Source organism: Rhinichthys klamathensis, unplaced genomic scaffold, assembly GCF_029890125.1.
Source record: "Rhinichthys klamathensis goyatoka isolate OS25496 unplaced genomic scaffold, OSU_Roscu_1.1 h1tg000376l_1, whole genome shotgun sequence".
Lineage (NCBI taxonomy): Eukaryota > Metazoa > Chordata > Actinopteri > Cypriniformes > Leuciscidae > Rhinichthys > Rhinichthys klamathensis.
In genome coordinates this window covers 231,717-248,795 of record NW_026606883.1, presented here as the reverse complement: position 1 = coordinate 248,795, position 17,079 = coordinate 231,717, and the positions used below count along the sequence as shown (strand labels likewise).

The 17,079-nt window shown below is 37.2% G+C and overlaps 3 protein-coding genes across 4 annotated transcripts in view; 1 reads left to right on the top strand and 2 right to left on the bottom strand.

The window, feature by feature from the left end:
* The window catches only part of si:ch73-127m5.1 (neurotrypsin), a 43,697-nt gene extending 31,469 nt beyond the window's left edge, over nucleotides 1-12,228 (bottom strand). The window contains exons 1-3 of one of the 2 annotated variants that reach the window (XM_056233696.1): nucleotides 12,085-12,228; nucleotides 5,322-5,731; nucleotides 1,931-1,973 (exon numbers count right to left, since the gene is read on the bottom strand). In XM_056233696.1, the coding sequence (XP_056089671.1) occupies nucleotides 1,931-1,973; nucleotides 5,322-5,381 (103 nt within the window). In that variant the 5' untranslated portion in view covers nucleotides 5,382-5,731; nucleotides 12,085-12,228. Of the gene's footprint in view, nucleotides 1-1,930; nucleotides 1,974-5,321; nucleotides 5,732-8,458; nucleotides 8,563-12,084 lie in introns of those variants that run through there. The other variant, XM_056233694.1, reaches the window with a different exon arrangement.
* The window catches only part of syt15 (synaptotagmin XV), a 32,553-nt gene that overhangs the window by 2,439 nt on the left and 13,035 nt on the right, over nucleotides 1-17,079 (bottom strand). The window lies entirely within an intron of this gene.
* Nucleotides 12,984-16,614, top strand: si:ch73-127m5.2 (uncharacterized protein LOC561202 homolog). Its single transcript, XM_056233732.1, has 4 exons — nucleotides 12,984-13,114; nucleotides 14,401-15,087; nucleotides 15,440-15,569; nucleotides 15,659-16,614. Exons 2-4 carry the CDS (start codon nucleotides 14,454-14,456, stop codon nucleotides 16,068-16,070), a joined length of 1,176 nt encoding a protein of 391 aa, XP_056089707.1. The 5' UTR covers nucleotides 12,984-13,114; nucleotides 14,401-14,453; the 3' UTR covers nucleotides 16,071-16,614.

The following is a 17,079-nucleotide window of genomic DNA, read 5'->3' as shown; positions in this document are numbered from 1 at the left end:
GGGGAATTTCACGCTGTCAAAGTATATGAGAGCGAGATGAGGGAGAAAATCTGACACCGCTCAGAAAGATGGGACACCATCACAGGGTTGATGCCCTTATTAAACAGCCACACTGGCGATATCCAGCGACCAGCGCACAGTGATGTGGTGTAAATGTCACATTTTGGAGCTCTGGAGGAATTGATGAATTATTTATATAACACAACACAACCCATCACAAATCCATCTTCACCGGCTCATTACTACCACAGCCAGAACACTAAGAGAATGAGATTTAGAAGAATGTAGCTCTAAACAAGCATTTGTTTTTAATTTTTCATACATCTCTGTATGAAACATGAAAGTGAGCCAGCGTCTTCTTTATAGACCATGAAATGAAAATTGCGTTTTGTGGCTTTTAATACTTTGAAGCCATCTACAGTATATGCTACTGTACTCTTAAAAGATGATAAAAGTAACCTTTAGCAGATACTCGCAGGGAAAAATCAACTAAAAAGATTGCTGACTCATTTTGCACTACTGTATGTATGATTTTTGTCCAATCAAATGCTGTGAGGACGTCTCTCTCCTTAATACCACCTGAATCAACTAACACAAGGATCAAATCATGTATATGGCATGTATATGGTTCATCTTCACAAATGAAGATCTTTTTGATGGAATCTGAGAGCTTTCTGTCCCTCCATTGACAGATACGCAACTAAAACTTTGACGCTTCAAAATGTTTATAACGATAAAACTAATGCATATGAATTGAGTGGTTTAGTCCAAACTCAATCACTTTATATGATGAACAGATTGAATTTAGCCTTTTATTCACATATAAACATCAACTCACACATCAGTTGTGGTAAACAGAAGCTCAAGCGTGTTCACTTGACGTACAAGAACCAATGAGGTTCAGTCTCATGTGTTACGCTTTAGCAAGAGGTTTGTTCTCGCGCATCAGCAGGTTCGGTTGAGCTTTTGCTGATCAACGTCTATTGTGAATAAAATGTGAATAAACGCCTACATTCAATCTGTTCATCATATAAAACAATTGAGTCTCAATTCATATGGATTAGTTTTACAATCTCTTAATGAACTTTTTGAAGCGTCAAAGTGGTAGTTGCGTAGCTGTCAATGGAGGGACAGAAAGCTCTCAGATTTCATCAAGATCTTCATTCGTGTTCCGAAGATGAACGAATGTCTTACGGGTTCGGAACAACATGAAGGTGAGTAATTAATGATAGTATTTTTATTTTTGGGTGAACTGTCCCTTTAATGCCCTGTTTACACCTGGAATTAACAACTGTTTGGGGGTGATCCAATCACAAGTTGCCAGATGACAACTGTTTATCCCTGTTTTTTTCATGCACCTCAAATGTGTTACTATGTGAGTTTCTGAATGGAGGGTCTCTGATTTCATGACAAATGATATCACAAATAAATTGTATGGTACTGCATGTTGATAAAGTTCAGCAATATTTGCACACCACATTCTCAAATACACTTAAATTGAATTCTTGTCAGTCACCAATAACATTTTGAGCAAAATGCACAGTTATTATATACTATGTACACAGTTAATACATAAACTCATGATGCTTTATGATCTGTTTATTTATTTTCATTTAGCATTTATGCAAATCAAATTGTCTGTCACTGCATACAATCGTCAATTTATGCTTTAGCAAAAATGTTTTCATTTCATTCAGAAACAAAGTTTAAAACTCTTATTTTAGCACAGTGGTGATGAATAGGCAGTTCTTTAATGTGGCCTCATACACATTAGTACTGGTTAGTATTTACACTACACATGCAGTTGAAGCAAGCACCACTGAATGTGGTTGAGTGATCATCACAAAAGCTTTTTGGACTCTCTTTACATGTATTGGATCTTCCGAAATGAATGTTAATAGCAGGTGTAATAAAACACATATTGGCTCACCTGTATTCTGCACTGCATTCAGGTAGCTGTCATCACCATTCACCTGCAGAGAGGGAAAAGGAAACAAAGTTCAAATGCAGAAAGCTGACAGAACTATGAATTGATTTGTTCGGTACACTAAAGTGTCTGTTTTTCTAGAAAAGTGAAGTTTTATCTTCTTAGACGTGACACACATTTGAACAGCGGTGCGTTCCGTTTCTGCCTGGCTCAGAGGAAGCTGTGAGAGTCACTCCTGACAAGGAACGAAGATAATATCTGTTAATATTTTAACTGACATTTTATTTCTGCGTTTTCTGGTTCTGCACTGCGACTGAAGAGCAATTAGGAGATGAGTTATCATCTTAATCTTTAAAGGTAACTGCTGTCTTAAATGGAAAAGAGGACTGGGTAAATGCGAAAAATGAGTAAATGGGAAACATTTACTTGCACACTATATAAGTGTTTTTAATAAGAAAATAATCAATGCATGTTTTTCACTAAACACAAAACTGATATTTAATAATGTTCATTTATATTTTTATAGTAGTGATAAACAGCAACATGTACATTTCCTTTAAATGATTTTATCATTTGAAAACAATGCCACCATATGGCGCAAATTAATACATTTTGAATGGATGATTCACAAAAATTAACAGAATTTGTACTGGATTCATGGAAATGAATCGAACATACCGACTCAAGCTAATACAAATCAGAAATGCTATTTAAACATCTTAATGCTCTCATATTCATAAGTCACGAGACAAAGAAGAATCATGAAACTATAGTCTGATGATACACTCTTCAAAACCTATAGTCAAATAAAATGCACATTAAAATCTTCACAATATTATTTTAACATTATATATTGTGAATATATGGCGAATACTTAATTGCCTAGCCCTATTTTCTACTAACAGTTTCACAAAGACTTTAGATGACTCTGCAAACAATGCTACAACAATATGCTTTAATTGTCCTGATATACATTAACTCCTCAATATTAAGTTGAACACCAAGCTAATACAGTGATCCAATCTGGCACTATGGGTTTTCAAAACCATTCAGCTAAAATTTGGGCAGCTGTCAAGGTTGAGTATACCCTAGAAATCTGAGGATTGCTGATAGAGCATCATTGTGGCTGCAAGAAGGAACTAAAGCTGCTTCTGTGACTTGAAAAGCAATGAGAGATTTCAGTGAAGCAGCAAAACAGCTATAAAGGGTTGAGTTTTCCAGAACCAATTGGACTCTGTTCTCCCGACTGATTTCTCACTGAGGACCAGAAACCATGCAGCTTGAAATCCTAAATTTGACCTAGCATTCATCACTGACCCTTAGGAATATTTGAAGTAAACATTTATTTTATGTGTACCAGTTCTTCAAAAAACATATAAAGGAATTGTTCACCTAAAAATAACAAGTCTGTCATCATTTACTCACCCTCATGTCTTTCAAAACTAGTATGATTTTCTTTTATCCGAGTGCACAAAAGGAGTTATTTATAGCAGAAAGTCCAAGCTGCCTTTTTTCTCCATACAACGACAGTGAATGATGGTTCCCAAGCAATAATTTCAATGCAAGATTTTCAGTGACTTAAAATCCTGTCCAGTTCTCACACAAAGCTATGAAATGGCTTCAGAAGTCTTACATAGAATATACAGCATGAGTCATGGACCACTTTTATGATGCTTTTTTGAGCTTGACAGCCCTTTCGTTGCATGGAAGAGAGCAGACCAGTCATTCTGTTAAACTTCTGTGTTCCATACAGGTTTAGAAAGACATGAGGGTGAGTAAATAATAAATAAATAAAAATGTTTGGAAAGAAACTATTCCTTTGAAACCCCTTTGCTTCTATGCTGCACTGCACAGTCATTTTAACACGTCTGTAGATGAAAACATGGTATTGATTTACTTGATTAATTTACGACCAATAAACTGATCTGGGGGTTTAGCACCACCAGCAGGGATAATTGCATTATAGATAACAAGCTCCAGTTATGCACCCTGATATGTATGCTCATATCAACACACTCCGGTCAGTTACGGCCATAATTGCATCGGTCATTCTCATTCCACAGCAGCAACTGAGGCCAGACGGACACTGTCCTTGATTATGTTCCTTTCCCTGAAACAGCAAAACACACATCAAAAAGCCCTTGATTTAAGCAGCATCTTTGTTTTTTTCAATCTCAAATGGCACTTATACAAGGAACAGACTGTGGTAATGGAGTATAACACAGATGTGTGAACATATGACCAGGTGTGTCTTACTGACAGCTGCAAACAGAGGAAGGCACACAACAACCTTGATGTCTAGCATATAGCACTGATCCAGTGATCCACTGATCTTAGGAGTCTAATTGCAAATGCACATTTTAAAATGCATGCAGATATATAAAATCAATCCGGTGTATTACAGCATCTCAGGAGCAAAGCCTTTCAACAGATTTGTTTGTGCTGTAAAATCTTCATAATCAAGAGGAGCATAGAGTCTCTAATGGAGCACGGCAGTCATATTACTCATTAATTCCTTCCCATAGTGCTGTTGTTTCACCGCCCAAACAGATGTTAAGATAGTCCAGCTTTGTAGTGAGTGTGAACTGAGATGAAGGTACAGTTATCTAGCTGTTGAATAACACTGATGCCCATTTCTTTGTTATGCTGGAAAAATTAATAATAAATCCGAGCCATTTAGGAATGGTTTTGCAGATGTTAATATAAACAAAAAGTCTTGTTCAAAGCATTCTGTCTAATCTTTCACAACTGGATGTTTCTTTGTCTTCTGTGCTGAGCTGAGTTTTGAGACTCCTATGTGTAGATATGCTCTAGAACCAAATAAATCGGCAAATCTTTTCAAACAATTTTTATACTGAATTCTTGAAATGAAATGTAATGAAACCATTACGTTTGTGGGTCAATAATTTTTGTTCTAGCACACTCATCAAACTCATTAGTCTTACAGCAGAATATGGGTCAATGTGGTGTATTTTTTCCACGGAATCATTGTGGTTTGCCAGCACTGGTCTTTGCGCATTTAATAAAGAAAAAAAAGAAGAAAAAAACAACTGAAACGAAAATTAAAACGTATTCAGTTTTATCCCTATTCTCCATCTATCGTTTAAGCGATATTTCCTCCCTAAAGGATGTCAGATCCTAGGTGGTGGCTTTGCTTGAATCCATTAAACAGCATGTGAGTGCTTTATTGCACAATGACAAATATTAAATGCTGAACTAGATTTTACCAAAAAAGGACCACTTTGAAATCATGCTGCATTAATGTTACCGGCTCAAAGCAATACAAAAAAGAACACGCAAAAAGCAAACATGGTCTTAGCAAATGGAATAAAGCTAGCCTATTTAGGCTTTGTCCCAAGCTATATTACTGAACAGTCCTATAGGCGCGTCTTACCTCCAGAAAGACTGCAAACACCCCGAGCAGCGCGAGCATCCTCCACACTCTTGGATCCATCCCTATCTGCGGCTATGGGTCAGTGTCATTGTACGGTGTTAGAAGCCACCTCCGGAGCAGGGTGTATTCGCGAAGGAGCGCTGTTCAAACGGTTTGAATGGCACAACTGCGCGGATGCCGTTTAAGAGCGTTGGTTTCCAGTGTGAGGGATGCGATGCTCCGTGGCCCGCCGTAGGTTGATATGTAATGTCTAATCGGTGTTGTGGAGTAGCCTAGTGTCACAGACACACACACCCCTCGTAGCGACCCACGCGCAGCCCTACGTCTCCAAGCGCTCACGCACCACGCGCGCGCCGCACTGATAAACCAGCAGCCAACAAACTGGGCGTCACTGCTGCCTTAGTGCAAACCTGGCAACACAATCATAATAATGATAATTAACAAAAAACAAGTGAAAGCAATTTGTGAGATATGTGCCTAAATGAACAATTAAAATACTGCTCATAACTCTAATAATATCCTAATAATGATAATGTGTAAAATATAGCCTACAGCTATAAATAAATAAATATATTTTGTTTAGTTAGGCTATGCTATTAAATTTTTCTACAAAATAGGTATAAACCTAGAAAATAAATTATGAAGTAGGCCTAGTTCACAATGTGTAAAACTCAAAACTGTGGTTATTAGGCCTAACTCTCGTGCCACACAACAGTGTTGTGAGGAATAGGAAACAAGTAATTATTCACTGATTGTTATATACAATGTTGAGTGAGTTGAACTTTAGAACCGAGTCAGTCTGAGTTGTGAGCGAATCATGCAGGGGTGCGTTTCCCAAAAGCATCGCTGGCCAACTAATCGCAATTCCCATTGAATTCCCATTCCCATTGGTAACGATGGAACTAGCGACTATAGTTGGCTTTGGGAAACGCACCCCAGATTGATTTTGTGAATCGGATCAACTGATTCATTGAAACGGTCAGATTCAGACAAATTGCTACTTCTCTCAAAGGCTGAGTCTGAAATCGCATACTTCCCTACTATATAGTAGGCGAAAAAGAGTAGGCCTATGCGACAAAAGAAGTATGTCCGAATTCATAGTAGGCCTACTCATAAAAGAGTGGGCAAAAAGTACCCCGATGACCTTCTTCCGGCGAGATTCTGAAGTGTGCATATGATGGACACTTTACTGTCCCATGAGGCCACAGGAGAGGATTTATGAATGGCAGTGAAGCAACGTAACTGACGCTGGTTGGTCATGTGATACTGACAACATGGCGAATGTAGTAGGCCTATGTCCAGATTACTTTCATACACACTCTCATACTATATAGAACATATATATTTTTTAGCGTGCATATTAAGTAATTATTTATTGAAAATAAGTACCTACTTAAGAGAATATGCTATTTCAGACGCAGCCGTCATCACTCATGAATGCCATGTTGCATGGAGAGCAAAGCTGGATGTTAAAAGGGTCATCGGATGCCCATTTTCCACAAGTTGGTATGATTCTTTAGGGTCTTCATGTAAAGTTTGTAATATACTTTGGTTAAAATTCCTCAATGGTTGTGTAAAACAACACCCTTTTTTACCTCCTCAAAAACAGCTCTGTTCACAGCGACCCGTTTCGGTGCATGCCTCTATAAATGATATTGAGCAACTGCTCACCCCACCCCTCTCTTCCATGGGGCGTGTCGACCATAGATATACATAATAACATTACACATACTTTATATCTATGGTGTCGACTTAAGACACGTAAAGTGCTGCCATGGCAACCTGCTCGGCAGAAAGTATACAAATGGCTGAGGGCGGAAATATGCTAATACGGGACAGTCCGTCAGTGGTCGTGGGCGGAGCTTGAGCAATATGACATCATATTGCTCAGAAAATCCAAACGGCTTGATTATTGAAAGTGTTTAGGCTTTTTGAGGATTAAAAAAAATAGAAGTGAATGGATTTTTTTCATTGTACGGTGGTTGTGTCCTCACACTGCAAAGACACATTTATATGCAAACACCATATAAAAGTAAATTTTGCATCCGATGACCCCTTTCAACTTTTTAGAGAGAATGACAACTTACATTTAAACTTAAAGCATGTGAACTAAAAGCCTATAGCATGTGTCATTTTACTTGGTTTGCCGTTCACAGAGCCTAGGGATGTCACAGAGAGAAGTGTGATGTCTCAGAACACATGACCTATCAGGTACTAGGGACATTTTGTGTGTTAAAAATAACACTTAAGTTACAGCATCTTTAAATAACTACTCCTTCAGGTAAACAGGAAGACTGACAACATTTCTCTGCATTTTTAGAGTTTTTATGCATGGAGTTTGTGTCCCACTGACTTAAAGACATGTCTCTATTGCTAAAAGTTCTATATAAATAAAGTTAAGCTGAATGAAATTATTCTTTAATTAATAACCTCTAGCCAATTTGCTTTATTAAGAGATTTTGTTTAACTGATTTTTTTTTTTTTTTTGCATTGTTGTTCGTTTACCCTCTAAATGTGCATAAACATAGAAAAGTGATTTCTCTCAACAAATGTTTGTTTTGCATGCAACAGTAGAGAGGTGACTATGCGGTCTGAATCTTCAAAAAGAAAAAGACCTGAAGGGATTTTGAATAAAATCAGCAGAGGGAACATTATAAACTGCAGCTAAGATTTAGAGGGGAGAAAAATTAAGGCAATTAATTCTTTGTGTGGGTTTCGGATGGAACAGAATATTTTCCTCACAAATCGTGATTAAGGCACACATAGTCGAAAAAGTTTATGGATATTTCCAGAAAACGGAACAATTTAGAAAGTTCCATCTAAGCATTATTTCACATGGAAACCAAGAAAAACTATAATTCCATGGAAACCATAAAAGTCAGAGAATATTTATGAAATGCATTGATGCAATAAATTAGGTGAAACAGCCATGCACTCTATAGCATTTATGGGATAGCATGAGTTCAATTACTCTCTATAAAAACAAATAGAGCAGAGCATAATAGATTTAGTTGATTCATGTTTGCTCATAATAATAAAGCTATACAGCTGGGAAGCCCAGCATGAGTGACCTTCTGATACTGGCATGCAAAGTCACCCACGGAGTCTTCGCACCCACACAAGCATGCATACATTACCCTCTCAATCCTCCCTTTCTCCCGCCACACTCGTGACCTGATCATTGGCACTGACGTGTTTTACAGTCGTGTAATATCTCTGTGCCGCAGAGACACCTGCGACATGATGATCTGTGGTTGTAATGGGGGAAACAAGAATTTTACTGGTGCACCACTTTGATGGATGCGGTGTTGTCATGGCAACACAATGGTTAAACTGCCAGCAGTACCTCCAACACTCACAGCATATTTAAGGATTTTTAAGAGACAATTGTCTTTGTGCTCTCTGGAAAAATTGGGCCATGAGGGGGGGAGGGGGGTAGAAAGAGAAAGTAATAACCTGAAAGTGGCATTGTATAGAAATGACATTTAAAAGGACAATTTTAAAAGAGATAGCATAGAAAGTACACTACTGGGCAAAACACAAGCTGCATGGTGATGCTCCAGAGTGGTGTCTTCGAAAATCTGGTAATAAATATAATAATAAAAGCATCTCTATACCACAGTGAAGCGTCCATGGAGGAAGAGTCATTGTGTGGGAAAACCTTTTTAGCTGCTGGTATTGGTGAGCTACTTCACTCTGAAGTCATTTAATGCTTTGGAGTGGAAGAGAATATTGCAGAATGGCTTTGCTTCCCACATTGAAAAGCTGTTATCTAAAGAGGAATGATCAGATGTTATTTTTTAACGAGACACTGCTCCTGCCCAAATTGCAAAGACAACCAAGTAGCTTGAGAACAAGTCCATCAGGGTCATGTTTTGTCCTGGTCAGAGTCCAGATTTGAATATTTGGTCTTACATTAAACTCAAACTAACTGGGAGACATTTTTCAACTATGAAATGTTTAAAGCCATTACCATTGAGTGGAACAACACTGACTTTTTTGCAAGTTTTTTTTGCAAGTTTACCTACACGGTAAACAAAGGGAAAGGCTATTCTGTGCTAAGTTTCTTTATCTACAATATTTGTGCAATTTTTTTCTAATTGGTTCTAATGGTTATGACCATTAAACAACTACTAAATATACTACATTTTCGCCATGGCCCTTTTTTTTGGCCCATGTTTTATATTGGCAACAAATACACCAGTGAGTCACAATGCTTTGTAAAGTCTTTCCTTTTTTACACAGCCACAGAAAAATCCACATCCCCTCACAGGTTCTGTCTGTCTATCATAACTTCTTTATACCCAGAGGCATCATCTCTCAGTTCCATTAACCGCTTCTACAGCAGCCAATCCACATTCAGTTGGTATGGAAACAGATGAGAAAGAAGAACGGATTAAGCCTCTCTTTTTTCTTCTTCTGCATATATTGTTAACAGATATTAAAGTGATTGTTCACACAAATATGAATATTTGTTGACCTTTATATTGTGTATTGTTTCTTCCATGGAAGACAAATGGAGAAATTCGTGACCGAGGGCTGTAATGCTCCAAAAAAGAATCAACATAAAAGTGGTATACGACTCAAACACTTTATTTCAAGTCATCCACTTACTGTATATGTACATAATTGAGCCTTATTTGTCATTTTTTGAAGCTTGACAGCCTATGGTCACCATCCACTTTCATTGTAAAAGAGCAGCATTAATATTGTGCTGAACATTTCCTTTCATATTCCACAGAAGAAAGAAGTAATATGAGTTTGGAGCAACATCAGGTTGAGTGGTAACACTTTACAATAAGATTCCATTTGTTAATGTTACATTAGTTAACATGAACTAACAGTGAAAAATACTTATACAGCATGTATTAATTTCAGTGAATGTTCATTTCAACATTAACATCTGTTAATGTTATGGACTTGAGTTGAGTTAACCTGAATAAACAATGAGCATTTATATTTTATTAACACTATAAATCTTACAGTATCATGTTTCTATAAACAAATTTCTAAGGCCTCTAAATTATTAGCATGATGAAAACTTTGGTCATGATTGATTTTGTCTGATTGATTTTAGCAAGTATAAAGGCTTTTAGTATAATTGTGTATAGGCTAATTGAAAAAATATCCACCTTCGGGTTGTTTACTATTTTTTATAAAGTAAATGTAAGAATACATGTTATATTTTTAGTAATAATACAAGATGAAAAATCTAAATAAATTTTTTTTTAATGCGAGTATTAAACCTGATACATCAGGATATTGGAGAACCTTTATTTGTAGTACGTCTCAATCATCATTGCATTACAGTAATTTGTCACACAATACAAATTACAAAGGTTTGATAATAAAACTGAGCCTTTAAATTTAGTCTGAATATAACATTATTTGGAAATAAAGAGTGAGAACTATTCTATATACTATTATAAATATCTTGTCAATTTTACATTACAAGCTATCAGAATTTCATTGCACTTTTTGGCCATGTAAATATCAGCAAAATTGCATTCCTTAGTTTTTGGCCAATGAATAAAATTGAGGTGTTTTTTCCCTCCTCGAGTATTAACTCCATATTCCCCTGTCATACTATATGAGCCATAAAAGCCAACAAACAAGACATATGCAAACTTTATTTTAGATTTTCTCTAAAGGTTTCATTAACTGCTCCACTTAAAAATAAAATAAAAAATCAGGCAATTATGTCAGGTTATACGAGATTACCTAACGTTGACAAAGGTTTGATAAATAATGTAACAAACGTGCTGCTCATTGTTAGTTAAAGTGTTACTTGTTACAACAAAACTTTCCTTTAAAGACTAGCAGTTATTACAGCCAATGAGTTCAAGGGACAAATCACACACCATTAGCAGGTGAGATAGCGCTAGATATTAGATATTTGTATCAACAATTTGGCTTATTCAGACATGTCTGAATTATAATGTTACACACCAGTTCTCTAGCATCAAGTTTTTTTTTGTCTTTGTTTTTTACATAATCTATAGTCAATCTGTCTGTTATGTTTATCATCACATTTAGCCTGTTAATTTAACTGTCATACTCACACAAAAGAGAATGCAAACCTTGTGTGTTCTACATTTCTGAATTTCATTTCAAATTTCCAACATGATATAGACTTCCTTATTCAGTTAAATATTTATAGTTGAATGCTAAAATACTTTGACATCCTTGCTTCCTCTATCTGTATCCTTCCCTGGAGTTTGGCAGCGGGAGAACAGCAGAACGTTTAGCATTGGCTGCCGCAGGCACTCTGGATGCTGTTGTAAGATAGCGTTTGAAGTGGCACATGCTGTCGAAGATGCGAGCAGCCTCATGAAGGGTTGTTCTTCTGTTAATGGAGGATCTAAACCACATTACTAATGTACCAAGCATCAATCTGGTTTGGCAATAAAGAAGTTTAGAATGAGAATGAAACTGATTTGCTTCATTAATAAGGCAAATAACCAGTTAAACATGATTAGATAGACAGACAGACAGACAGACAGGCCTATTCAATTGCATTCATGTTTGCAGCGTATTCAAAATCTTTTTGCATCCACTCACAAGATCACCAGAGGGCTTTTGTCTGCTGATCAGAGAAAAATAACAAACCCCTCCTCTAAAATAAGCTAAAACATCAGCTTCAAAAATGCATACAAAGTCTTTAATTTGATGCATTTAAACATGCATGATTTATAGCCTGGGCACATAAAAACACCAAAAGTAATGAGTCCTGGCAGACCTTTGATTTATATGTCAATCTGACCTGACACGCCTGATGCAGAGGTTGCTGAAGGAGGAGATATTTGTGCTTTTCCAGCACATATTACATCCGTCTCTCCATCTCTGGTCCCCTTGCGCCTCCTGTGCTGACACTTCATTTGTGACCAATTGATAATGGGCAGATACATGAATTCTCTGTGTCAGGAGACAACAACAGAAAATGGAGAGACATCACCTCTCTTCCCATGGAAACATCTCTAACAAATACTCTCATTAATATGTCCCCGGTCTCCTAAATCTCTCTTCCACTAGCAAGATTATCAAGATAATGGGTTTGGCTTTAATAATTAGCACTTAAGACTAATTGTCCAACTAGCTGAAAAAGCAAATAAACATTGTAGCTTTGGGATGGGCAGCATCTAATGAGATCATTAGAGGCGGTGAAATAAAGCCATTTGAGAAGAAATACTGCTATCTAGTGCAGAAAAGAAGTAGTGAACTGTATAAAAAATAACATATCCAGTGACCAAGAATTAGTTTCTTCGGTAAAGTTACAATTATATTTAAGAAAACCAAGCTGTGATCGATACACTGCAGTGCAAAGAAGCGACCTATTATTTAAACATGACAACTAATTTTTAATGTTTTTTAATGTTTAATGAAAATTATAAATCCACAGTGTCCTTGACTTGATCGCATTTCATCACTTCTGTATAATACATTTAAACTAATTCAAATTCACTGCTTACTTCTGTCAAAAACATTAGGAGACACCATCCTGGAAGCATTGTTCACGTCCTAACAGTTACAATTCTAAGCTCCGGATATTCCGCCTCTTTTCACTGACTTAACATGACTTACACAGGTCTCCACGAATAAGCGCTTCCAGAGAACATGATTGACAGGAACATTGGCCAATGAGCGTACGAGCTTTGGCAGCTATGGCGTCTGTGTCCCGTCTGCTGATTTGCAACCCGCCGAAATAGGATCGGTGAAGAAGGAGACCTTCGAGCGGTTCGCCATGGACTGTTCTAGGATCAGTAAGGTTTAAATACGACTCTAACCATTGAGCGGTAAGTAAGAATGCTGTCAGTAACTTGTCTGATTCAAGGTTAGCGTGCGTAACCAGAACAGTCCGAATAAAACGGTGGTTTGGACGCTTTTGAGAACATGAATACGGTGGAATATCAAGTTTCAATCATGATGGTGGCTTTGGCCTGTCCTACTGTTGATCAAAACAAGTAGATTATCATTCCTCTCAAAGTCAACAATGACTTATGCAGGCTTTATGTGTATAACGTTATGCTTTCTCTTTATGTGAAGTAAACGCTACATTATATCACATACTCATACTTGATCAGATCAGATGCATGTGTTGCAGCCCAGTTTTATTTACCGGGTAGTAATATTGTTCAAGAGTGTGTGGAAAAGACATACCGTCGCGCGCTCACAAGCACGCGCTTCAAAGTTCAGCCGTCTCGCGCAGAGGTGACGCTGTCAAAAAAAAAAAAAAGTAATGTGGGTCATGTTCCTAAATCTCACCTGTATATTTGACGAAATATTTGGTAATATTGATGTTTTAAAACATCAATGTAACCGTAAGGTCATGAGAAATGATCTTTGTTCGGTGGGTCTCTTTTTTTTTTTTTGGTAGGGACAAAGCATGCAAAACAAATTTTGCATCAAATTAAAGAATATATTGAATTTGTGGAATGGAAAAAGAAACAATTCTGCATTTGTTTACTATTTACAAGATTTGGAAGGATTTAGAAACCCATATCAACATAAAATAATAATTAATACGAATTAATTCACATTAATAAATTAATACACGTTAAGAAGAATATCATAGACATTTATGTAATATGTAATTATTTTTATCCAGCAGCTAATGTTGTTAAAAAATGTAAACATCTTGTTCTTGTGGCATTGAAAAAAATGTATTTGACAAAATATAGAAATGTCTGAATATACTACCAAAAAGGCTATGAAATTGGCAAATTTAAAAGAAAATCATTTTTAAAGTCAACACTGAATGAAAGTTGACTATTTAGTTTACTTTCCTAATACATGTTCCTAAATTGTTTGCATTCATAAAATTTCATCAAAAACAAGAAACTTTGCTCCACCTCTGAAAACCTTTCCTTTTCAGTTCTTATTTTTCAACCCCTCTCACCATCTTTCACTTTTCTCAATCAAATCGATTGCTGTTAGTTAAAGTCTGCCCTTCATTTAGTCTGATTGAATATCCTATTTCACATCACATTACTTAAGTGTTTTATGTTGACCTGTTTGAAAAGTATACATAATATATCGGTTTATTCAACCACACGTTTTTTAATATTTTCTTTTTTGTTAGATACAAAGTTGCCTTGATAAGCTGATGATCATTGTGCTGGTGAGAGGGAAACGATGGATCCGTCTGCAGGTATGCACATGTCCGCTGTTCCCCAGAACAGCGATATCGTCCACGTCTCTGTCGGTAACCCCATTATAACCATGTATCAGCCGCAACCTCCAAACATCGCACAGATCATCTCACAGCACGTGGTTCCTCAAGAAGTCTCCTGTCACGCTGTACCGCACACAGTCCCGTCGCACATCCACATGCCAACTCACATCCAGACTCAGTCACACATCCAGCCTGCTCCACATCTGCAGGCCCCACAGCAATGCCATGTGGAAGCACAGGCTCATATTCCGACCCAAGGCCATGTATCAACACAAGGTCCGTCAGAAGGCCAGAGTGCCTCATCGTCTCAAGATGGTGCAGTGAACTCATTGCAGGTCCCTTTTGCAGAGGTAGCCTCCCTGCTGGACCCTAACATGAAGAGCTCAAAGGCTCGCAAGTACCAGATCCAGTATGACGAGGTGAAGAGGAGATTGGAACCGCCTGAGAAGATGTCTCTCCGCTCTCTGGCTGCCTACACAAGAGTGAGTCGAGGTCCGGCTAGTAAGAAAACACTCTTAGAGTCCCTAAATGTCTTTGGACTGTCACCAAGCACCAACACAGCAGTGTCCAGTTCCTTTTCCAAACTAACTGAAGGTAAGTCTGGACCATATACTTGAAAATAGGAACAATTCCTGTTCAGAATTCCTGTTGTTCCAAACCTGTATGACTTTCTTTCTTCTGCAGAACATAAAAGAAGATATGTTGATAGTTTTAGTGATTTTTTTTTTGCCCATTGACTTTCATTGTATGGGCAAAAAAATACTAAAACTATCAAAATACCGTCTTTTATGTTCCGCAGATTAAATAGTAAGTCAGACAAGTTTGGAACAACATGATGCTGAGTAAATAATGACCAAATTTTCATTCCTTTTATACACAACATTAAATGAATATAGATACTAGGTTACTAAGTGTACATAACTACATGCATTTGAATTATTTTCAGGTGACACAGCGGCCCTTTGCAAAGACATGAAGGATTTTGCACTGCAGTATGTCGATTATGAGAATATGGCTAAACAGTTGCTACCTGAAACAAACCAGGTGCAGCACTGGTCAAAAATCATTGAAACAAGGTAAAGTACTAGTAGGCCCGTAGAAAGAACAATAAATGGTTCTGCTTTGATTCAAAAAGTTATTTTGGTTGTTTTTTACTGTTAAACAGGAACTATCTCGAGGAGATGAGGAAGATTTTTAACGACCCCATGAATACCCGCTTGTTCTCCAATGTTACGCATGGGCTTGGTAACGGCATGATGGACGTGGCTCTCGATATCATAGATAACGTCATCGACCGACAAATCCGAATCCTCTCTGGGAATACGGACCCCAAACCCGAACTTCCAGTGAGAAGGATTCGGAAACGCAACCGCAAGCCCAAAGCTGCCACGGAAGATGGCAAACCTAAAGAAAAGGGCAAAAGGGGACGTAAGAAAGGGAAACAGATGCGGCTGGATTCTGTTGTTCCTGAGGTTCAACAGTCCACGGAGATGGAGAGCAGCGTGTTAACGCTAGTCTCTGTAGGATACGAAACCATATCCAGTGGACTCAACCCCACCAATGCAGGTCTTGCGTAACGTCCCGTGCCTGAGAGGCACACAGAGACACTGTGAATTCTGAGTGCAAACATTTTTTTCATAGAAAATGTTAGTTTTATAAACGTTAGACTTCTCTGAAGACTGATTATTTTCGATTTTCTCACTATAGTCAATCAAGAAAATATTATGTGTCTGAGAGGGTGTTCGGCAGATGTTTTGATTTATACTTTACCAATCACGTCGCTCTCGACCTTTTGTTTTGTTTGTGGTAAAAAAAAAACATATGTACACAAAAAATGTATGCTATTAAAGTAGCATGCAAGCATTTTTTTTTTTTTCAGCACTATGTTGTATTTTATCTCTTAAATGTTCTTTAATTCTGTTGTACTTAATCTTACAATCTCTGAGCAATTTAGTTTGACTAAGAACATATCTTCTCTTGGACATTGTTTGATTTTCGGACTATTTATTTCCTTTTTCTGTTTGTCTGATCGTGTATGTGAACGACTATAGCCTGTACTCGGTAAGTTTTGCAGATTGCTCATCATATGCTTGTATTAAAAGCATTACCTTTTTTAAGCAATTTGTATATTTATCATTTTTTGTTATTGCTTCGCAGAGCAAAGAAGGATTCACTCTAATGCAAAGGGCTGAAATGTACAATATCAAATATATTAATTGCAATTTCAATTGCTCATAATTAGGGTTAAGGATGTGAACAAAACCTTTACCCTAAGTATTAAAATTTGGAGCGTTACTTATCTCGCACCCTTTGTGCTACGGGCCGGAATGATACTTTAAATTGTGTGGGGTTTTGAGAATTAATCAGTCTTACGATTTTCATTGAACGACAAAACAGGGGACACAATCCAGAAGCAGCCACGTAGCATGTTATCATTTATTAGTTTTATACATCCTCTCAAAATATTAATGATAGCTATTTGTTTTGTTTTCAATTATGTTCAGGTCAACTGCTTTGTTATATTTTGTTTCCTCAAAAGATTTCCCCCATAAAGTAGCTTTTCTGAATCCCTGGCAAGCATGCAGA